Source organism: Xenopus laevis, chromosome 6L, assembly GCF_017654675.1.
Source record: "Xenopus laevis strain J_2021 chromosome 6L, Xenopus_laevis_v10.1, whole genome shotgun sequence".
Lineage (NCBI taxonomy): Eukaryota > Metazoa > Chordata > Amphibia > Anura > Pipidae > Xenopus > Xenopus laevis.
In genome coordinates this window covers 21,706,131-21,729,891 of record NC_054381.1, presented here as the reverse complement: position 1 = coordinate 21,729,891, position 23,761 = coordinate 21,706,131, and the positions used below count along the sequence as shown (strand labels likewise).

Genomic DNA, 23,761 nt, shown 5'->3' with positions numbered 1-23,761 from the left:
GAATTGCAAATAACCCTGCTTTTTAATTATTCAATATGTTCATGCTCATAAACACACAAGATGAAGACGGAATACTTTGTTAATGATCACAATGACTTTTCCTTTGAATATTAAGGCTAAATAACTGCCATTGTTCAAGCAGTAAATCTGATTTGTTTGCCTGACTTTGACTGGCTTACATGCTGTAACATTAATTCGGAACTCGGAGGCACTAATGGAACAGTTTGTCTAGATTGTAGACTGGGTTTTTTGTCATTGAGAGGGATGGGTACAACATGCCCACAGATGTCTTTAGCTGGAGCTTAACTGCTCCAGCCCTTGCTCTCTAGAAAATAAACTCTCCGAAAACATTTCTCTCTTCCTAGGAAGAGGCTGAAGTTGTGTAGAGTAAGGCAAGATGGTGTCTGTAGAACCTTCTCCTTTATTTGGACTGTCCATCGTCCATCAGAAACCAAAGTTGGATAACATCTGGAGATCTTCAGACAGCATTATTAACATTTAGAGGCATGGGACAACATGCCCACAGAGGTCTTTAGTGGGAGCTTTACTGCTCCAGCCCCTACTCTCTGGAAAAGAAACTCCCTGGAAACATATCTCTCTTCCTTGGAAGAACCTGAAACGTTGGGATGTTGTGTAGAACAATGTAATATGTTGCCTGTAGCACCTTCTCCTTTATTATGACTGTCCATCATCCATCAGAAACCAAAGTTGGATAGCTTCTGCAGATCTTCAGACAGCATTATTAACATTTAGAGGCATGGGACAACATGCCCACAGAAGTCTTTAGTGGGAGGTTAAATGCTCCAGTCATTTCTCTCTTCCTAGGAAGAACATGAAGTTGTGGGATGTTGTGTAGAACAAGGCAATATAGTGTCTGTAGCACCTTCTCCTTTATTAGGACTGTCCATCATCCATTAGAAACCAAAGTTGGATAGCTTCTGGAGATCTTCAGATAGCATTATAAACATCCCCGTCCTACAAATACTGGGTATTGTCCTTCTTGGCCAGCTACACTATAGCCAGCTTTGAAAGAGCGTGAGAGAAGGGTCTACAAGCAGTTGACAGAATTTTCTCTTGCAGCCCTGGATACAGGTGGGGGCACACCGCCAGTTGCGTTGCCTCTCTCCGCAGTGGTCTGGATGCCTTCACCTGTATCCAGGGTTGCAAAAGAAATTTCCATCAACTGTGTCACAAACATAAAGAATAAGATCAGTCTAAATGCCCCCTGTTCAATCCGTGAGGCTGGCTGTGTACAGCAGGCCAGTCCTGTGGAATCACAGGGTGCTCCATGAGCAGAAAGCATCTTTATTACATAAGTACAGACATGGGATCCGTTATCCAGACAGGGGCAATCCTGGGGGCAATCTGGCTCCACACTTAAAGATTCAGCATCCGAGTGTATCAAAGAGGGGCCACACCGCTAGTGAAGTGATTGCTATAGAGCTCTCTGCAGCAGCGGAGCCGAATTTCCAGGTTAATAACCAGATATCCGTCTCGTAACGTTATAAAAGGCGACTTTTTGCCGCCCCTTGTAACTGGCCGGTCAATGCCATCTGAGAGAGAGGCCCGGTATCCAGAAATTATCCAAATTACAGAAAGACCACTTATCCAAAAACCCCTGGTCTTGAGCATTCTGGATAATAGGTCCCATACCTATATAACATAAATCTATGATTAAAATTGTACACACAAATTATTTTTCAATGTACATCAAATTGCCTGAGCTGCAGTTTGTAAAGTTTTAGGAATTTTCTCCTGCTCTCCAAGAAATGCAAATAAAAAGAAATGTATTTCTCGGCAAACAATTATGAAATAGCAGATGATGTTGTTTCCTTTCAGGACAGATTTTTCAAGGGGCCTTGAAATATCATTAAATAATCTATTGCAGCTCTTCCGCTAGTAAGGAGGGTTCATTGGGGACGTCCGTAGAACCCAAAAGAGTTCACTGTGAAGAAAGTTCACGTTCTGGGTCAGAAAATGAACTGCTTTTTTAAATAACTTTCCCTTTAGATCAGACTTCTGCCTAGTAATGAATCGCTGTGATCTTCCCACTTTATGGCCGGCTCATGCTGCTTTTGCTACGTGGAAGCTGTAAAGGGGCCCCCGCTGTGAGCAGCATGGGGCATTTATGAAAGTATGAGATCAATAAGTAAAATAACCTTAAAAGTTTTTTTTTGCTCTCATCTTTCTGTATTTTTTTCTTCATCTAGTTTCAGGCTCCCAACTGGATGTTGCATACTAATGCTGAGCACATCATGGTGCTGTATAAACACAGACAATACTGGAGAAGCTGCGAATCCTGACGCATTAATGTGGCCTTTAAATGGAAACCCAAACCTTGCAGTGACCTCTAAACTGCAAATAGAACCAGCCTATGGCTTTCAAGCTGTTGTTGTCCACCTATAACCAGATTCATTATATAATACACTGAATTAACTAAAAGTCAATGAAAAGCTACTACTGAATTCATGGCAGAAGAAAGCAAAGTGAATGTTTCCCAGTATCCATTGAGTGGGTCAATTATCCCCCCGAGGCCGTTTTGTAACTGTGGGAGCCGAGGGGATCAATCACAGAACGTGGCGCTTAGGGCTCTTACAGACGAGCGGTTGAAGCTGCGCTCCCCTGCATTCCGTTTTTCTGCGTTCAGCCGCAGGGGAGCGCAGGAATAGACGCATTTAGCTTTTTTCAATGCGGCTGTACTCACACAGGCGCGTATAGGCGCCGAACGCAGGAAAAATGCAGCATGTTGCGTCTCAACCTGCGTTTGGCACCTACACGCGCCTGTGTGAGTACAGCCCCATTGAAAAAAGCTAAATGCGTCTATTCCTGCGCTCCCCTGCGGCTGAATGCAGAAAAACGGAACGCAGGGGAGCGCAGCTTCAACCGCTCATCAGTAAGAGCCCTTACCCTTGATCTCAGATTGGGGGAACATCTGATCTGTATTACTGGGGAAATATCTATTTCTAAATAAGCTTTATCTTTCTCGTCTTCTGTCTCCTTAATATTCCTTCCAGTAAAGCGTGAGAGCACAGCATATTGTGTGCATAATTGTGGTGCTACCATAGTGTCCCCACTAACTTTAAATATCTAACAATGAACTGACAAATAAATAAGAAAAGTGTAGCTGGGTGACCAATGGGCACCACTGAACCCTAGGAGCTGAAGGGCTTTCTATGTTGTGAAGTTATTAAAACTAAAATCAGCGAAACAGATTCGCCCATCACTAATCAGTGCATTAACAAATAAAAATAGTTGTTCTAGGTGGGATAGGGCTTTGCTAAGCCCTCTTCTCAGTTATAAGGAGACGGTATACTTTCAGGTCACATCTGAAGTTTCGTGATGGATTGTGCCCAATTAACTTAAATAGTCGCAGTACCCAGGAGACGACCCTTTAGTGCTTTCATTAATACTACCAACCTTTGAACAGGGACTAATTATTTCCCCAAAAAAACCTGACATCCATCCATCAAATTGCCAGAGTGAAAGCAAAGGGCCCAAATAACACTAATTATAACCTGTTTCAATATATAGGCAGTGAAAATCATACATATTCTATGTATGAAGTAAGAATCCTATGGAATATATTTTTTTTCTCAATAGGCAGCAACAATCCTTTGGATCATACCATATTTCTATACAGAATGTAACAGTCCTACAGAGTATATCCCATTTCTCTGCAGACAGTAACAGTCCTACCGAATAAACCCTTTATTTCTAAAGGCAGTAATGATACAGTATAATATACCCTATTTCTTCAATAAGGCAATAATAATGATACCGAAGGTCCCCTATTTCGGTATGGCAAGTAACAATCATACAGAATTTCCTACTACTGGTATAGGGCCTGTTATCCAGAATGCTCTGGACCATGAGGGGGTTTTTCCGGATCTGCAATTTGGATCTCCATACCTTATGTCTACTTAAAAATTATTTAAATGTTAATTAAACCCAAAAGGATTGTTTTGCCTCCAAGATTAATTATATATTTTGGATCAAGCACACAACACTGTTTTATTAAAATAAATTAATTAAGAATATTCAAATTAAAACAATATTTATTTGAATATAATTGAGTCTATGGGTGATGACCATCCTGTAATTAGGAGCTTTCTGGATAGCAGGTTATCGGACACTGGATCCCATACCTGTATTCTATTCTACGGGCTATAGCACTACCTATTTATATCCACAAGAGGCACTGTTGCTGTTGAGCAATTTTCTGTGAAAATTACAATATTGGCCTTCATAGGCTGTTGGCAAGTAAACAAACACCTTTAATTAAGAGAAAATGTTGCCTTTTTAATCTTAAAATTAATTTTTAGTCAATTTACGAAAATTAATAATACAGGTATGGGACCTGTTATCCAGAATGCTCGGGACCTGGGTTTTTCTGGATAATCGATCTTTCCGTAATTTGTCCGTCTTCATGCCTTATGATTACTAGAAATTCATTTAAACATTAAATAAACCCAATAGGCTGGTTTTGCTTCCAATAAGGATTATTATATCTTAGTTGGGATCAAGTACAAGCTACTGTTTTATTATTACAGAGAAAAAAGAAATCATTTTTTAAAAATTTGGATTATTTTGGATAAAATGGAGTCTATGGGAGACAGCCATTCCGTAATTCGGAGCTTTCTGGATATCGGGTTTCCGGATAAGGGATCCTATACCTGTAATAATTAAGTGTAAACAAAAACACTTTGGGTTGATTTAGGGTTGATTTGTTTCACTCATTCCATTAAGCAGTATATTTTATTGAGCGGTTACCTGCCTTAAATATTTAGATTGTGTAACTAGTTTAGCGTTTGATAAATAGCTCTGGAACGATTAGTTGTAAAACCGGTGTAATTAATTATGGCTGGTAAAAGAATGCCCCCCTTCCCCATTGGCACAGAGCCTGAGCTCCAGCACAAGTCTTCTACTGGACATTCCATCTTCAAAGTCAGACTTAAGACCTTCGTAGGGAATTTGAGATTCTACATAGAGACCGTTAATTTCCTAAATAATGGCCTTTAATAGAATCCTCCAGAATGAAACAAAAGTACAAAAACAAGAGTCCTAATCCAGATCTGTTACATTGGGATAATGTTGCCACACACTGGATATCTGGTCACAGATGCAGTTGATCCACCATGACCTCCTCATAAATCTCCATCATCCCTAGGAACCCGTCTACAGTTTCAAAGCCCTTGTAAATTTCCATTTCACTCCACTTTATGGACAAGTTTACTTGTAAATAGTCTTGTTGTAATAGAATGGAGCATTCCTTTCTCCTTCCCTTGAGAAGCTAGAGGTTCAGCAACTGGAATGACCCCAGGCATCCCATTCGGGCAAGGCATGCGTAGCGTGTTTATTGGGAATTCTCTTTAATTAAGGATTCTGTGGAGAAGAACCTGGAGGAAGTAGTCACTGCTAGCCTAAGGCGCCACTGTTTTGCCATAAACCTGCTTTTTGCCTGAGCATCATTGAATCTCACTCTAAATAGATATTAGCACAATACCTGGAAATGGTCTACCTATAAATAGATCCATGGATATTAGTGATCCTTTGTACTGTATAGACCGGGAGAATGTGGTGTTGTATAACATACACACAGTATTGGTTTTCAGGGACAAAATATATGTGAAATTGTATCTGCTGTTTCTAAAATAGGATTTGTGCTCAGCTATAATCAATACTCATCAAAAAGGAGTTAAAGGGACACTGTTTTTACTGAATTGCCTTTATTAAATAGTTACGTTTAACATCTCATTGATTGGCAGTTTTTTCTCAAAAAATTGTTTTTGATAACCCTAGGCGCTAGATATTTTTGGAACTATATCTAAATGCCCGACCCTTTGTCTATATCTGTAACCTTATTATAAGCTAAGGGTGTCCCTACAAAAAGATCATAGCTTAAAGGGGTGGTTCACCTTTAAAGAGATCATAATTTAAACCTTTTTTTACATCTATCATAGCATTGTCTTTGCATATTGTTTAACATTTTGCCATAGACGTATTTGCACAATGCTTTTACATATCTGGTCCCCCATGTTCCTCTACAAGGGGGCTGCCATATTTGTATAGCATTAGTCTGTGAGTATTAGAATCTCTAACTGACAAGTTGAGAAAGAACAGTCAGGCTGGCAAAACAGTCAGGTTTAGGAATGTCGAGTAATAATTTATGACAAAAGCAGAGCTCTCTGCAAAAAACAATCAACATGCCCTATACGTAACTTTTAATGTACATTAGAATTTTGAAGAGTAGTTTTTTAGTGTCAGTATCACTTTAAATTAACTTTTAGGGGCTGATTCATCAAGGGTCGAATATCGAGGGTTAATTAACCCTCGATATTCGACTAGGAACTAAAATCCTTCGACTTCGAATATCGAAGTCGAAGGATTTTGCGCAGATAGTACGATCGAACGATCGAACGATTATTCCTTCGATCGAACGATTAAATCCTTCGAATCGAACGATTCGAAGGATTTAAATCCAACGATCGAAGGAATATCCTTTGATCAAAAAAACTTAGGAAAGCCTATGGGGACCTTCCCCATAGGCTAACATTGACTTCGGTAGCTTGTAGCTGCCGAACTAGGGGGTCGAAGTTTTTTTTAAAGAGACAGTACTTCGACTATCGAATGGTTGAATAGTCGAACGATTTTTACTTCGAATCCTTCAATTCGAAGTCGAAGTCGTAGTCGAAGGTCGAAGTAGCCCATTCGATGGTCGAAGTAGCCCAAAAAAACCTTCGAAATTCGAAGCTTTTTACCTTCGAATCCTTCACTCGAAGTTAGTGAATCGGCCCCCTAGTATGTTATTGAATGGTCCATTCTAAGCAACTTTTCAATTGGTCTTCATTATTTATTTATAGGGATGCACCGAATCCACTATTTTTGATTCAGCCGAACCCCTCGAATTCTTTGCGAAAGATTCGGCCGAACCGATTCCAGATCCTAATGCAAATTGCATATGCACATAAATAGGTGCATCCCTATTTATTTTCTCTACAGGTTTTGATTATTTGCTTTCCTCTTCTGACTCTTTCCAGCTTTCAGTTGGAATCTGAACATCATTAGGCACCCTGGAAAACCTGATGTTCAATAAACCATATCTGTACTAACTTGATTTTACCACTTTGCAGTTGCCTATGATTATAATGATGCAAAAATAAGCATTTTGGGAGAACAGAGTACAGATGTTATATAGCATGTAGCTGCCAGCGATTCGTATAAATGGATGGAGCGGGCGCCGCAATTTACTTTTGGCTGTAAACAGATGCAGGCGCGCGTGTGTATAGATATATATTTAGTCTGAGATGATTTATGTAAACCTAGAGAGTCTGGATTAATTCAAATTGATTGCAATTTAAAATAGGCAATTTGTTCCCAGATTCAACATACATTATATTCCAGGGAAGAGGCATTATGATAGATTGCCGGGAGGCAGGGGAGTTACTATAGAGAAAACAGCCCCTGTGGCTGCAGGGGGGCCCAGGAGGTATTGAGGGCCCCATGAGGCTCTAATTCACATAAAATTTCAATAAATACTAGTAAAACAGGACAACCTCTGTATATGTTGGGGGCCCTAAAATGAATTTGCTATGTAGTAACATCTATTTATGCCACTGCTGGGAGGGAACCGTCTCCAAATTAGACGAGTCAATTGTCATTATGGATCCAAGTGAGACGGTTAACGAGCAGCTTTTTTTGGAGAAGGATCAATAACTTTGGAGGTTCCCAGTTTGTAAATGCCGATATATATGCAGAGCATAGTTACTGGGTATAAAGAAACGCCACGTGTTAGGACTATGGCACACAGGGGGAACCTGAGGTGTTTATCCTGCTGTTGTATTAAGTGTATCAATCATCTATACAGTCATGTTCTCTCTATTCTCACAGGTGGGATCAATTTTTAGAGATTTTTCTAAGGCTCAAATGCACACCTCCAAACTGTCCCGTTTTGAGCGGGACAGCTCCGAATTTGACAGTTCAACCCACAGTTCCGGATTGTTACTGAAATGTCCGGACTTTCTCTTTTTTTCAGCCAGAAAAAAAGATACAAAGTTTCTAACTTAATTGGCTTCTGGCAGAGTGCCCAGAACAGCCACCAGGTGCACTTAGATACTTTTGCAACAATTTAAGATAAGCAAAGACCAATTAAAGATAGGCAGGTCTCTTGGGGAAACTGAGACTAGCAGTTTAAAGGGCATTTCATGACTGTAATGACACATAAAACCCACAAATGTGTTCAGACTTTTGTAACCTGTCAAATTTTGTAAAATGAACATGGTAATTAGGGTGTGTGGCCACAAAAATGGGTGTGGTCAAAAAAATCGACACGCAACTCGCAGCGAATCTTCTTTCTATTTCAAAAAGGTTGAGAGGTATGCAAATGCCCATAATCATCCCACGAGCCCATGCCCTTATTAACAGAGGGAGCCAGCACGACTCAGGCTTCTAAAGGCTGCCTCTAGTGGCCACACACAGAAGCTGGAGCACTATGGCAGCTCCCAGTCATCTCTATAAATGTAAATGTGCTGATATTCTTACAAACATATTGAAATTAAATTGCTGAAACAGTGTTTAACAAACGCCTCTTGTCATTATAGTAGATTGCACTCCCTATGGCGCACAGAAGAGAGAGGATCACAAGGGTTATACCAAAGGCAACTGGATTCTGTACAATACATCAAAAAGACCTTGGCTGTCACAACCTGTGAATTTAAATTCAATTGACATCCCCCCTTCTTTTAGAGTCAGAGAGCACAGGCTCAGCCTCTATCCGACTGATTCCCGCAGCCTCATCAGATTCAGTGTTAGCTGGCGCAGAATGTGAGAATTACAGCTAAAATTAGCAACTACATCAAGTCGGTTTTTTTATCCTAGAAACTGCTGTATTCTATCTGCCAATGTATCAGCCTGGGCTTTGTGATTGGGGAAAGGAAGCTTCTCTCACACCCAAAGCATTTGTCACCCACCAAATCAAGATGGCAGAGATATGGCCGCCCGGCTAAGCATAACTGCCAGCGTGTGACATCTCCTGGGAACGGGCCTGTCTCGCACAGAGATAAAAATGCTGTATCTGTGCTATAATTCATGACAGGAGAAGCAGAATTTTCAGTATGGGCTTATATATCAGCCAAAACAAATTGCCAGGGATTACGCAGAACCCATTCATAAAGGCAAAGTTAATCGAGTTCTGGAACATTTCTCACTTTTCCATGACTCTCCATTGTGCATTTTATGCCATTAACATATATTATTAGAATTTCTATACAATAATAGGACAATACAAAGTCTGACTGCCTCCCTCCCCAAGTAGCACCAACTATTTTCCAACTCAAAACTTGATATTTCTGTCAACTTGACATTTAGGGGTTATTTACTAAAATCTAATCTATTTACTAAAATGTATCTAGGGTTGCCACCTGTCCGGTTTTGACCCCGACAGCCTGTTTTTTTGGAGGGCTGCCCGGGTCAAAACTTCCTGCCTGGTTTTCCAAATAAGAAAAACCGGGCAGGATTCCCTTGATTGACACGGCGATCGACCAATCGCATCTACGTCACACCCCGCCCCCCTGCCCGGTCTCCACCATTGCGAACGGTGGCAACCCTAAATGTATCTCATATTTTATTAAAAAAAAACAGGTGCAAAACTCCCTTGCCCGATTTATCTTTTTATTAATAAAAATACTCGATTTCATCAGATCACAGAAAAACTCGATAAAATCAAGCGAAAAGCCGAATTGCTCACATTTCATTTTTTTCCCTCGAATTCTTCAAGTTTTTGCCCAAATCCCTGAAGAAGTCGAATTTTTGGACTAAACCCAGCGCAGGCCACAAAACCTTCAAATTGAAATAGGTGCCTCTCCCATTGGATATACAGGATTTTGACAGGTCTTAAGGTATAATACAACTGGAAAAAATTAGTTTGAAAACGAATTGAAAAATTAGTTTTTTTGTCCTCTAAAAATTTAAGTTTTCTAGTGAAAATAACTCGAATTTTTCAAGATTTTTACATTCCGATTATAATAAATAACGTCCTTAATCTCATAACATCTCTAATGCAACGCTGATGACATTTTTTTATTTCTTTAGATGGTGATAGCTGATCTGATAATAACGGCGCGTCCTATCTTTTTAGTGACATAGCCACGAGCCCTCCTGCACGATCAGCTGGGACAACTTTATAATGGCAGAGAACTGTGTCAGGGGCATTGTTGTTTATTGTACAGATATATATAAATACATTTTATTGCTTTGAACAAGCACTACATCCACAGCTAGACACTTAAATAATAGCAGGCTCATATATCTTTTCCAAGCCAGAGGGGGGCATGCAGTGCTCTTGGCACTCACAGGATAATAACCGTGTCACATTGAAAAAGTTACAAAACAAATAGGCATGTTTCCCCCTGAAGGGAATGGAAATAATCAGCCCAGCTGTACCAGGTTGTAGGTTGGGATAAAGCACAATAAAATCAGCAGGGGGCAGCCTGGCTGTACTGTAACTGTTGGGGCCAACTTGAGCAGTTCCTCAATATAAAAGTTGAGCGACTAGCTGAGGGCCGTCTCACCTATAAAAGGTTCTCTAAAGCTAAAATGATAATAATAGTCCTTACTGTCGTCACAGTTTGCACAGTTAGTTTTCTTAGTATAGGCTGCTTTTTACATCAATAAAAAGCTAAAGAGTTATGGCTTCCTTTGTCCTCCCACTCCCCTTAGAAACTGGCTTGTTTTAGATATTCAGAACAACAGAATACAAAATAATGTAGGCCCAAGGTGTTCTTTCTTTGTTCTATCAACCTACGTTTAAACTAATAATTAGAAAAGGAGAAGTAAAAATAGTACAGAGGAATTAAGAGGACAAATAGGTGAGATCTACCTCATAGAGAAAGGAGGAAACAGAGAAGCTCAATGAAGAATGGTATGGACTCTTTAAACTAGTGGCTTTTTTGGGCTCAATCCACCCTCCCTCTTGCAGGTTAAACCTTTAGCGAGTGCCCCCTTAGCTCAAAATTCATATTAAATCATTCAGCCACAGTTCCATCACAGCCACCTCCAAATACCACTCAATCTGACCTTTATGCAAAGCCTTCAGAAGTTTCTACAAGAACAAAAAGCCATTCTCTCCGAATGTCATCCTAACTGGCCTTCAGTCTGGGTCTACCCCCATCCCCTTCCCCAGCCACTGCTTCAGGGCACAACAGCAGGGTCAGCCCAAGAGTTCGGAAACCAGCAAATAAGTTCCACCTCTACGTCCCACTCTATCTGACCTTAATGATGGATTTTAAGAATCATCTAGAGAAGAACAAAAAGACATTCTCCCCAAATCTTACCCTAACTGGCTGTCAGTTTGAGCCCCTCTTGCCATTGCCCTGATTCAACCAATCAGGGTCTGCCTCAGAGTTTGGGCTCTAGTGCTCTAAAGTAAAAAAAAAGTCCAAGTTTTAGTGGCATAGACACAGGTTTACTCTAAAAAGGTCCCGCATGGTGGTAGTCTACAAAATACCCAACCACATCCCTTATTTGCCAACCCCTATGAACTTTATTGTCTGTTTGACTCTCCAACAGTTTTCCATTTGAGTGTGGATCATGGGTAAAAAGATTGGCGACTCCTGATCTAGAATATATTGCTGCCACAGACTAAATATTGTTATGAACCACATAACCATGACCAAAGAAGTTAGTTTATGGAGGACATCAGTAATGGGAACCAGCAGCAGTAAGGACCAACAATGATAACTTATGGAAGTATATCAGTAGTTAGGACCAATCAAAATAACGTTTAAATATATCAACATGGAGGACAGGACTAAGCATTAGCATGACTTGTGGAAAACCAAAGTAATGTCTAACCATCTCTACTTGCGTATTAACATGATAATATTTTGCTTTCTCATCTATAGATTTTCATATACATAATTATGTTTTAGATGCGTGGTTCACCTTTAAGTTAACTTTTAGTATGTTATAGGATGGCTAATTCTAAGCAACTTTTCAACTTTTCATTTTTTCTTTTATAGTTTTTGAATTATTTTCCTTATTCCTACGACTGTTTCCGGCTTTCAAATGGGGGTCACTGACCCCATCTAAATATTCATAAGGCTACAAATTTATAGTTATTGCTACTTTTTATTACTCATCTTTATTCAGGCCTCTCCTATTCATATTCCAGTCTCTTATTCACATCATGACATGGTCGCTAGTGTCATTTGGACCCTAGCGACCAGATTGCTGAAACTGCAAACTGGAGAGCCGCTGAATAAAAAGCGAAATAACTCAAAAACCACAAAAAATGAAAACCAATGATCTCGGAATATCACTCTAAATCATAATTGGAGTTAATTTTAAGGTGAACTGCCTTTATTGAATAGCAAAAATAATGAAGTACACTTCTTTCTATCTAATAATTGCTTAGCCTTTAACATAGTAACTTGGAACTCATATTAATGATTAACCGCAAGAACTGAATTGGCCAGAAGCGATATACTAGAGTCAAATATTAACTCCTGCCCCCAGTTTGGGGGAAAAAAAAAAGCTACATATGGAAAGGGTCACGTTATCTTGCAGATTTCGATGGAGGGGGGGGGGACATGACTGCACAGAAGCCAAATGCTTGAGTCCACTTTCCAGTATCTTTGATAAGAAAGTCCAGTGTTATCTTTAGCTGTGACATCACTTTGCAGACTGTTTGCTTTGTGTCACTGATAGGGATGAGAGTTTCCGTGGATAAAGCCTGCACTTCATTACTGCCAGCTGTTTGCTCCCATTCACACACTGCTGGGCCTGCTCAAAGTCTTATTCTGTGGGTATGTTATGAGCTCAGGCTGAGGAATTCCAAGCCAAAACATGATAGAAGTGATTAAGGTCTCTGCTGAATTTACTTGTCAGGGCAGATTGTAAAGAGCTGGGATGGCCAGACACCTCCTGTTTTGTGCATGTTAGTAACTAGTACAGGGATTGTTCCAGACCCGTCTCGCCCCGGGGTGTGCAGAATGGGAGCTTAATCATAAAGCGTGTAGGTGTGAGCTATGCATATACATATTTAATTGCTCTACAATTGGTCTACAGGGGATGTGAACTAAAATTGCCCTCTCCTAGTGATGTAAATGTATATGTTACAACAGACTGATGAACGGAAGGAGCACATGTAGTTCCCATAGAAGTTTCATGGAAGTTTGTATCAGTAGCCTATAAGCTGTGTGGCTGGTCTCTCTACAGTAGGGTTGCCACCTTTTCTGGGAAAAAATACCGGCCTTCCTATATATTTATCTTTTTCTCTATTGATAACATTGGGATCAGTCATCATTTTTACCAGCCAGGCCGGTAAAATACCGGCCAGGTGGCAACCCTACTCTAGAGGGGGCCCTAGACAGTGGCTAGGGGTATTGGGGTGATATTTAGGGGACAGTGCCTAATAACTAAGATTCGCTTATAAAGTCAACTTGTAGGTCTCTAACTAAAGCTGGCCATACATACGGAGATCTGATCGTGGTCGAGGTCAGGTCACCAAACAAGCAGATCTCTCCCCAATATGCTCACCTTGAGGTGGGTAATATCCGGCTGATCTGATCGTGGGCCCTAAGGCCCAAAAATTGGGTCACAACAAGGAGAATACAGGCAGTCGGATAAAGGACCAGATCAATGAACCAATGTGGCCTTGGTTCCAATGGGATTTTTAAATCCGCTGATCTGCCCAATTTTAACCAGATATTGATGGGGGAAGCCCATTGGAGACCACTTACACTGCCCAATAAGCTCTGCTCGTGTATAGGGACCTTCACTTTAAAAGGGGTTTTTCACCTTTAAATGAACTTTGAGTATGAAGTAGTGAGCCATATTCTGAGACAATTTGCAATTAGTTTTCATTTTTTATTATTTGGGGGTTTTGAGTTATTTAGCTTTTTTTTATTCAGCAGCTCTGCAGTCTGCAAGTTCAACAATCTGGTTGCTGGGGACCAAATTACCCTAGCCACCATGTATTGATTTGAATAAGGGTCAGGCCACACTGGGCGTTTTGGGGAGATTTGGTTGCCTGGCCAAATCTCCCCAAAACGCCCAGTGTGGACTTACCCTAAGAGACTGGAATATGATTAGGAGAGGCTTGAATAGAAAGATGAGAAATAAAAAGTAGCAATAACAATTTGTAGCCTTATAGAGCATTTTTTAGATGGGGTCAGTGAAAGCTGGAAAGAGTTAGAAGAAAAAAGGTAAATAACTCAAAAACTATAAAAAATTGAAAAGTTGCTTAGAATTAGCAATTCTATAACATACTAAAAGTTAACTTAAAGGTAAACCTGATACAACTATGAGAGCCCTGACTAAATACTACTAAATAAGGGGATTTACAGCAATATACCACTGGCCTACAGCCTCTAGAATCCCCCTTAGCATGCTGGGATTTGTAGTTCTGAAATAGCTGTACTGAAGAACAAAGTTATCTTAGTCAGAGAGGAGGGCTCCTGAGCAGATTCAAACTGCAACAGCTGCTAAATGTTTAATGATATTCGATGCATATGTCAAGGCAGCACAGAAACCAGCGCAGGCTGCAGCATCCGTTTCTACTCAGCCGTGCAGAATACTGATCGATTATGTCTGAAAGGGCTAAACTGGCAGCTGCTAAACTGGCGGTAGCTGCTGGCACAAAAATAAAAAATGCATCTTTCAGAATCAACCCTAATTACCAGCAATTATAAACAAGAGGTAAGTAGATTAAAGGGCATTAATTCTACGTTCTGGCTGCCGACCCAGAAAAGCAAATGACAGAACCCAGATTACACAGATTTACAGACGTCTGGGAATTATATTTGGGGAGGGGCCGTGGGGTGTTATATGGCCCCTTTTTGATTTCTTTTTTTTGGTCATATTATAATTACTAAACCCCTAATGAGCTTTTCATGTCTATAAAGCTTCTGCCCAATACAGTATAAAACATTAGGGACAAATTCTCCTGGAATTTCCCCACCCAGTATGGCCCCCCACGCCCAGGGTGGGCTTGAAATCTCATTGCTGGGTTTGTATGATCTGTTTATTTATTTACAACCAATGCTTCAGTTCTGCCTCCCATGGGCTGCACATGGGACTTCAGACCAGTGTCTCTGTCTAGTCGTGAACTGCAATTCCCAGAAGTCTCAGCTAACTAAAGGATGCTGGGAACATCCTTAAAGAGGAACTCCACCCCAAAAAATTGCAGAAGAAGCCACCTGATTAACAGATCTAAAGAAGAACTGAACTGTCTTACACTGTTTCAAATGAGAAATAATGAAATAAATCCTGCTTTCCATAGCAATTACAAAAAGCTTTTATAACCAAATGTAGGAATGTATAATGGAAAGCTGCTTAGAAATCCACATTCGTACCTGAAACAACATTTTATTTTTGGCTTTAATATCCCCATTTGCAATCGAATTCGGAATATTCAAACACAATACATTTCACCCAGCGCAGAAAGAGTTAAGGTTGAAACCCTGCAAGTCAGCATTATGAGCTCTATTTCCCCTTGGGAACACCAAGGAAAGCCATTAGCACCGAATAAATTCCAAAAATCCCATCGGATACCCACAGCTATTGCCTGGAAGTGAAAGGAATTGCCACAGAACCCCATGAAGATAAATAATTGTTTGTTTTTTTTAACGTCTGGAGCAGCCCTGGTATTATGGTATAGCCCTTGCCTTGCCACCTAATTGTTCCTAGACTACAACTCCCAGCATGCCTTCTTGTCTGCTGATTGATGTTGGGACCCCAAGCACATTACATAGACTTTTTTGCCTTTATTTTGCCTTTATTATACCAATTCAAAAATATAACCAACTGCAAGCTGCTGACTGTAGATGTAGAGAACAGCAGCATGAGCCCATGCAATCATTTAATTATGGGGATCGGCAGATACACATAAATACCATGAAACATGTTTCCCCCATGGAAGTATAAAACATCATTAAATTGCACGTTTTCCACCAAAAACAGCTGTCAGTGGGAAGCTGGGAGTTGCAGTTCAATAACAGCTCTATTACCCAAATGTTGTTTGCCCCAGCCAAGGGGAGACCCATAATGGGTTAGGGCATATTATATATATATATATATATATATATATATATATATATATATATATATATATATATATATATATATATATATATATATATATATATATATATATATATATATATATATATATATATATATATATGTACAGCCTACTCTTATGTAGACAAATAGATTCCAGATCCAGTAGTCACGAGAAATTCCATCCATATAGTCTCAGTTACTCTAAAAGTCATCATGTGTATGTACATATATAGATATTTAATGCTTAAGGCCAAAACTCATGTATCAGAGCATATTTGGGGAAAGAGCAGGAGTGCATGTGTCAGAGCAATGTTATTAAATCTCTGGCTAGAGCTCACTGCTGAAATTTTTTTGGGGGAAGTTATGGGAACAGACCAATACATGAGATGAAATCCAGGCCAGACCCTGTTAACAACAACATTAACACAGTTCAGTCTAAGCTGAGCGAACATTTAGATTTAGTATCACTGCCTTCAGCAAATGATCTGATATAGACCCCAATCCCCAAATGAGTAGAGGTCTGCCAATGACCCCACACACACTCTCAGTATTTTGTGCAAGCAGAAACCATTTCCAATTGCAGCCCTTGGCCAGTAGATGGCGCCCCTGATTTATAGAAAGTTGCTACTTACTTGCACTCCCTGTCTTCCAAGTCAAAGTGAGGGTTGAAGTTGATCATGATGCGCTGATATTGTTCTGGGGCCTGAATTAACCATTCACATCTCTGCGATGGCTGATATGAATGAGGGTACCCAGTAGATGTAAGGTAGCTGGGATTTGTGATCTTTATTGTATCTCCACATTTGTCTGTATAGGAGAATGATATAAATGATATATGAGACATGGTAGTGTGATAAACCTTATTTATACTGAAATAACATTAAATGTTGTATAAAACACAAAGGGTTAATATCATATGCATGTTTATTGCTCCATGTCTTCTGACACACATAGGATAACCACAGAAAACCTTAAAGGGTTTAGTTCACCTTTAATTAACTTTTAGTAGGATGTAGAGAGTGATATTCTGAGACAATTTGCAGTTGGTCTCCTTTTTTTTTTAGTATTTCTGAGTTATTTAGCTTTTTATTCAGCAGCTCTCTAGTTTGCAATTCCAGCAATCTCTAGGGTGCACTGATTTGAATAAGAGACAGGAGAGGCCTGATTAGAAAGATGAGAAATGAAAAGTAGCAATAACATTACACCTGTAGCCTTACAGAGCATTTGTTTTTTTTAATGGGGTCAGTGACCCCTTAATGAAAGTTGGAAAGAGTCAGAAGAAGGCAGATAATTCAGAAACTATAAAAGAAAGCTGAGAAATATAAAGTAGCAATAGCAATACAAAGTAGCAATAGCAATAGATGTGTAGCCTTACAGAGCATTTGGTTTTTTTTTAAATGGGGTCAGCGGGGGTCAGCGACCCCTTATTGAAAGTTGGGAATCAGAAGAAGGCAAATAAAGCTGAGAAATATAAAGTAGCAATAGCAATAGAAAGTAGCAATAGCAATAGATGTGTAGCCTTACAGAGCATTTTTTTTTAAATGGGGTCAGCGACCCCTTATTGAAAGTTGCGAATCAGAAGAAGGCAAATAAAGCTGAGAAATATAAAGTAGTAATAGCAATAGAAAGTAGCAATAGCAATAGATGTGTAGCCTTACAGAGCATTTGTTTTTTTTAATGGGGTCAGCAACCCCTTATTGAAAGTTGGGGGGTCAGAAGAAGGCAAATAATTCAGAAACTAAAAGAAAGCTGAGAAATATAAAGTAGCAATAGCAATAGATGTATAGCCTTACAGAACATTTGTTTTTTTGTTTTGTTTTTAAATGGGGTCAGTGACCCTTTATTGAAAGTTGGGAGTCAGAAGAAGGCAAATAATTCAAAAACTATAATAAAAAAATGAAGGCCAATTGAAAAGTTGCCTAGAATTAACAATTCTATAACATACTAAAAGTGAATTTAAAGGTGAACTGCCCCTTTAATGTTAACATCAATTGACCAAGACCCCATTCAGCTGAAACGATGCTGCTGAATAAATAAGTTTATAAAGTATATATATATATATATATATCATACATAGGGCAACCCACAGGGCTGTACTGAAACCAGTGCAGTCATTCTTGCAATGCAAACCCTGTTATTTTGTACTTGTCTTTAGAGGGGAAAGTGAAGGGTTTATTGAAATGTCACAGATAAAATAACAGCTCGTTTTCTGAGTCTAATTGGAACCTGTGATCTAAATGAACGAGCTCTGTGGGTTAATAAAGGATCTCATTTGCCAGAGAGAGAGAGAGAAAGCCCAGCTCCAGAGTCCAGACACATTAAACCCAGAGTGAGCGCAAAAACGTGCGCTCCTGGCGCTACAGGCGGTGTCCAATTATTGCTGAGCAGTGTAATCTTATTAAGTAACACGTTCTAAGTGGCTTTAGACGAAAGCTTGCAGTCTGCCCCCCTGCAAAGGGTTTAAATGATACTGGGGTCGGGAAGGTGGGCAGCAGATTTGTTTGAGCTCAGCGCAGAGACATCTTTTGTTTCATTGGCCCATAAATCACAGCGATGTGCACTTCTATGTTCCCTTTGAGCACTGACTGACTGAGAAAGAAGATACAGAACAGATTGTTTTCTCTGCTTCTCTAGTCTGAGCGCAGCGGATAAAAGGAACAGCGCGGGGCTCGGCCGAGCAATAGGGATTTCACTTGCGCTCAACTCTGTTCAGGCAAAACTGAAATAGTGAGGAGGGAGGGGGTGACAAATGAAATGAAGCATTGAGGGAAGGTAGAAAGAAAAAGAATCCAGGCTTGGAGAAGCAGAGGAGATTTCAGCACTTCTGCCTGAGCTTTGCGCTCTACAATTGATGGAGTGAACATTATGTGACACATGGACTGATGGAATAAACACACAAGGGCTTCACTAACAATGGGGGCTGGATAGGACTAAAGGCTAAAGGCTGCCTGTATTTCACCGATTTGTTATGGGAGAGAGAGAATGTTACTTTGTATAATAATAATCATCTGTAGCTCAACTGCACTGGGCAAATCACTACTGGAGTGCAAGTAGTTTGATATACAGGAGGGTTCATAGTTTGGGGTACCTTTATAGAACAGGAACAAATGATGGGCTTTATTCCAATCTGCTCTCTTATATTCCCAGGGGGAATGGATTTGTTATGGGAGAGAGAGAGACTTTGTATACTAATCAACTGCACTGGGCAAATCACCACTGGGGTGTAAGTAGTTTGATATACAGGAGGGTTGATAGCTTTGGGGGTGACTTTATATATAGAACCAACACAAATGAAGGGGAGTACTCCAATCTGCTCTCTTAATAGACTCCCAGGGGGAAAGGGAATGGATTTATTGTGGGAGAGACAGTTACTTTGTGTACTGATCATCTGTAGCTCAACTGCACTGGGCAAAGCACTACTGGGGTGTATGTACAGTAGAACCTCGATTTTACACCCCCTAATTTCAAGTTTTCACTCATTTTACATTGTTGGTTTGTGGCCCCACCTATTTATTATGCTTAAATACATTTCCTTATTTGACATTTTCCTGGATTTTGCACCATTTTTTTTCCTGGTCCCCTGAAAAACTTAAAATGGGGGTTCTACTGTTGTTTGATATACAGGAGGGTTCATAGCTTTTGGGGGGGGGGTGACTTTATAGAACCAGGCACAAATGAAGGGGTGTATTCCAATCTGCTCTCTTAATAAGACTCCCAGGGGGGAAAGGAATGGGTTTGTTATGGGAGAGAGTGTTAATTTGTGTACTGATCATCTGTAGCTCAATTGCACTGGGCAAATCACTACTGGGGTGTAAAGTAGTTTAATATGCAGGAGGGTTGATATTTGGGGGGTGGCTTTATAGAACAAGCACAAATGAGGGGGTGTATTCCAATCTGCTCTCTTAATAGACTCCCAGGGGGAAAGAGAAAGGCTTGTGAGCTCTCTGGGGCTATGTCTAAATGTACATTCTTTCTACAGCAGAAACCAGGTCAACTGGAAATAAAATGAAATTCGCATCAAATATGCATAGGGCTCGCAGCCTTAGAGTCTTGCCAGAGAACAAAAAGGAAAACAATATGAGATTCGTTATTATTTTCCAAAAAAAAAAAAACCCCAGGTACTGTTGGGGCGCTCTATCTCTCTCTCTCTCTCTCTGTGATCGCTGCTTGATCGCTCCTTTCTCTGATGAAGGAGGCGAGCGAACTGCGAAACGTTGGATCAATAAAAAGTGAGATTCCTGTTGCTTTGGATCTAAGTCCTCTCTTAGGAGTGGAAACTTTATAGGATTAAAAAAGGGCAGCGTTTCCAATCTAAATAATTGATTCTCTCATAAATTTAGGAATAAGAAGAGAGCGATTTTGTTTGTTTGGGCACAGCAAAGGCTTTGGTCAGATAGGAATATAATTCCTTTATGTTAGCAGCTGCTAAACTGCAACTCTCGGACACATTGTGTGAGCCGAAGCCGCTAACAACTGGAGATGCGCGTATAAGCGCAAAGTTAGCGCGTCAAGCTCCAATGTTAGCGTGTCATACTCTATATCCCTACAAAGTGCAGGACACACAGGATCTGGCTTCTGTTAGTCGTCTGACATAAAACAGACTTGTTTCCAGAGTCGCTTCAAAATCCCCCCCCCCTGTACCAATCTGCGACTTGTTAGAAAGTGACAGTTTAATAAGATAAAGAGACGTGTCAGACTCACTGGCTCACATGCCCGCAGCTCTCGTGATTAGTATGAGCAGCCCCCTAATGACTACAGACCATCAGGCCGGGGAGAGGTTAATGAATGAGCTGGACTGACTTTACCTCTGCGCTCTCTGGGTTAATGGTCCCAGCGACTCCAACGAGGTCATTAAACTGCCCAGTGTTGCTAATACCGTCTGCTGCTAATGTACTTTATTCAGATCTGTTCCAACAAACAGACCTAATGATGTACTTGCCCGTAATAGGCCAATTTTTCTAAAAGCGACTGCCTATATAGGCTGCACGGGAACTGGGAGCTCACAGAAGAAGATTCAGTGCCCGAAACGTTGATCAATCCCTATAGACTAAACTACTCCTTCCGGCGCGTTCCACTTAATTCCCCCAGACTGAAAGGTGCTCAGCGCTGCTCCCACAGCCAAGACAAATGCTATAAACAACCACTAAATATTAACCAGCCCTCCCCTCTAAATATCAGACACAATCAAGTGATATATGGACAAGCTAATGGAATTCACATGTACAGAGGAAATCTTCCATCAGACTTTTATATAAACCAATATATCCAGATACAATTCCACCAGAGTCACTGCATTTATTTCCAAATCAACTGACATTTCCCAGGAATCATTCAAATAATAGAGACAGAGACAGAGACAGAAACAGTCATAAAGGCAATGGCGACTATGGCATATTATTATTATTTTCTATTATTATTATTATTATTATTATTATTATTATTATTATTATTTACTATTATTATTATTTACCATTATTATTACTAATAACAGGCCACTAAGTATATCTCCCCTCCATAGTGGATCCATGATCCTGTGGCTCATTAGCACTATAAGGTGAGTGTGTGACTAGTGAGTTCAGTTGCACAACATTATATTTCATGAAATAATAAGAGAAGCAGCAGTGCAACTGTCTGACCCCGGCAGCGCTAACCAGAAGCTGTGCGCAATGGAGCTGCCCTGCTGCTTTTCTAGGTTGGAAGAAGTGACAGTTGGGAGTAGCACTCACCGTTCCTTGATGCCCAGGAGAAGCGGAGGCTGCAGAGGATCCAGCAGCAGCAGGAGAGCAGCCTGAGAAACATCCTGGGGTCGGAGAAGCGACACAATCGCACAGACAACACAGGCAGAAATAAAAGAATATATATCCAACGCTAGATCCCACAGCTCAGCTCCAGCAAAGACACCAAAACGGCAGCCCCACAGATAAAAAGAACTGAATTGTCCTGGTGTCCCCTAGATCCTGTCATTGACTTTTTAGGGTTCCCTCCACCGCCGCTTCCCACTCCTGAATTGCTGTGGCAGCGCTCGCTTGTCGCACGTCCAATCCCCACAAAACGGGCAGAAACAACACAGGCTCCTCCTCGAGCCCCTTTCGGCAAGTGATAAGGAAACCAGACGAGAGTCCTCCTCGCTTTTCCTGGAGAAATAAGGAAGGAAGGACAGAAATATGATGAATGGACAGAAGCGCTCAGAGACGCCCGCGAGCAGCTGGAACGCTCAGGCTGGAGCCCCCTGAGAAGTGAGAGGCAATCTAATGAGTTCTCTGGCTTACAGCTCTATCCTGGGAGTCCCTCCAGCCACTTGCATCTAATATACACACTCCCCTCCTCTCTTATATATATATATATAGGGCTGGAGTAGATGCTGAGCTCCTATCACAAGTGCCCACCCTCCCTTACATACACTCATTGTAGCAGCACCCACATAGATACTGTGCCAGGTGTGATCTGAGATGCCTTACCCTTTAACCCCTTGTGTGCCTGCTACACCCCTGCTCTATGGAACAGATACTCATTCCCTCCCTTTTACAACTGTCAGTACAGCAGCTCTAGCCAAACCCAATGAGACAACCAACACAAAGGCAGCAGATCAACTTAAACTATTCATCAGGCACAGGTGGGTTATTTAGAAGCCTTGTGTGTGCCACGTGAGCATGACAAAGGCATGAGCTGCCCACCTGCACCAGGTAACAAGTAATTAAAGGCTTCATTTCACACCCTCTCCTGAATACCTGTCCCCCCAAATCCCCATTCTGCCATAAGCAGGCGCTGGAATCAGGCTGAAAAGATAAATGTGGCCCCAGCACTAGTAAAGCTTGAAGCATCTGGCACCCCAGCCCCAGATCTGTCACCAAGATTTTATTCACAGTCACACACCCCTCTTTAGGATTAAGATAAGGAAACTATGTCACCAACCCCAATAATGAGGGAGACCAGAAGCCAACAGGTATGAAGTTTGGATGGAGTGAAGCTGCTGGGGAAATACATAGTAAATATATAGTAGATAGTACATAGTATGTGCCCAGGCTTTTGAGCAGGTGAACAACCACCAGATGCTGCTTGATCTTGATTCCAATGAGATAAAGAGAGAGAGAAATGTAGTTTACCTTGTGCAGGTGAAGCAGGGTCCCCTTATGTAGAAGAAGGTGCCATTGCAGGGTGCTATGGGCTGTGTGTGTAATTACACAGGGTGCCTGTCCTTTGCTGAGCTGCAGTGTTTGTGGAAGAGGGAATGAATGATAAGATCCCAGCTCCCCAGCAGCAGAAGCAGCAGCAGCACAGAAGGAAGGCTCAGTGTCAATGTGTGTCAGTGTGTGTGTGTGTCAGTGTGTGTGTGTCAGTGTGTGTCTATGTGTGTGATGATATCAGGAAGGAGGGTGCGATGTACAAGGAGGGGAGGGCAGGAGGAGGGGAGTCATCACCAGGGAGGAGGAGGAGGAGGAGGCGGCGGCTGGAGCTTCTCCTTTCTGATGACTGTGCAAGAAGATCGTTCACTTTGCTTCCAGCTCTTGGCGCTTGCAGTGAAATGCGTCAGGCTGTTATAGAGCGCGGCTCACTCAGTGCAAAAACAGAGAGGCGGGACGAGCCCGGGGGCCAGAGGAGCATCAGCACTGGGGACAGCGCCGGACAGAGACACACGAGGCAGCAGCTCCAAGGAAAGAAACCCAGTGTTCTGGCTGCTGTGTCAGGTCCAACGCCTGTTTAC

The 23,761-nt window shown here is 41.1% G+C and overlaps 1 protein-coding gene across 1 annotated transcript in view; it reads right to left on the bottom strand.

Annotated features, from left to right (window-relative positions):
- The window catches only part of LOC108718763 (neuropilin-1-like), a 112,466-nt gene extending 89,054 nt beyond the window's left edge, over nt 1-23,412 (bottom strand). The window contains exons 1-3 of the mRNA XM_018267183.2: nt 23,163-23,412; nt 21,786-22,193; nt 16,692-16,866 (exon numbers count right to left, since the gene is read on the bottom strand). Coding sequence (XP_018122672.1) covers nt 16,692-16,866; nt 21,786-21,858 — 248 coding nt within the window. The 5' untranslated portion in view covers nt 21,859-22,193; nt 23,163-23,412. The remainder of the gene's footprint in view (nt 1-16,691; nt 16,867-21,785; nt 22,194-23,162) is intronic.
- Nucleotides 23,413-23,761: the final 349 nt, after the last annotated feature.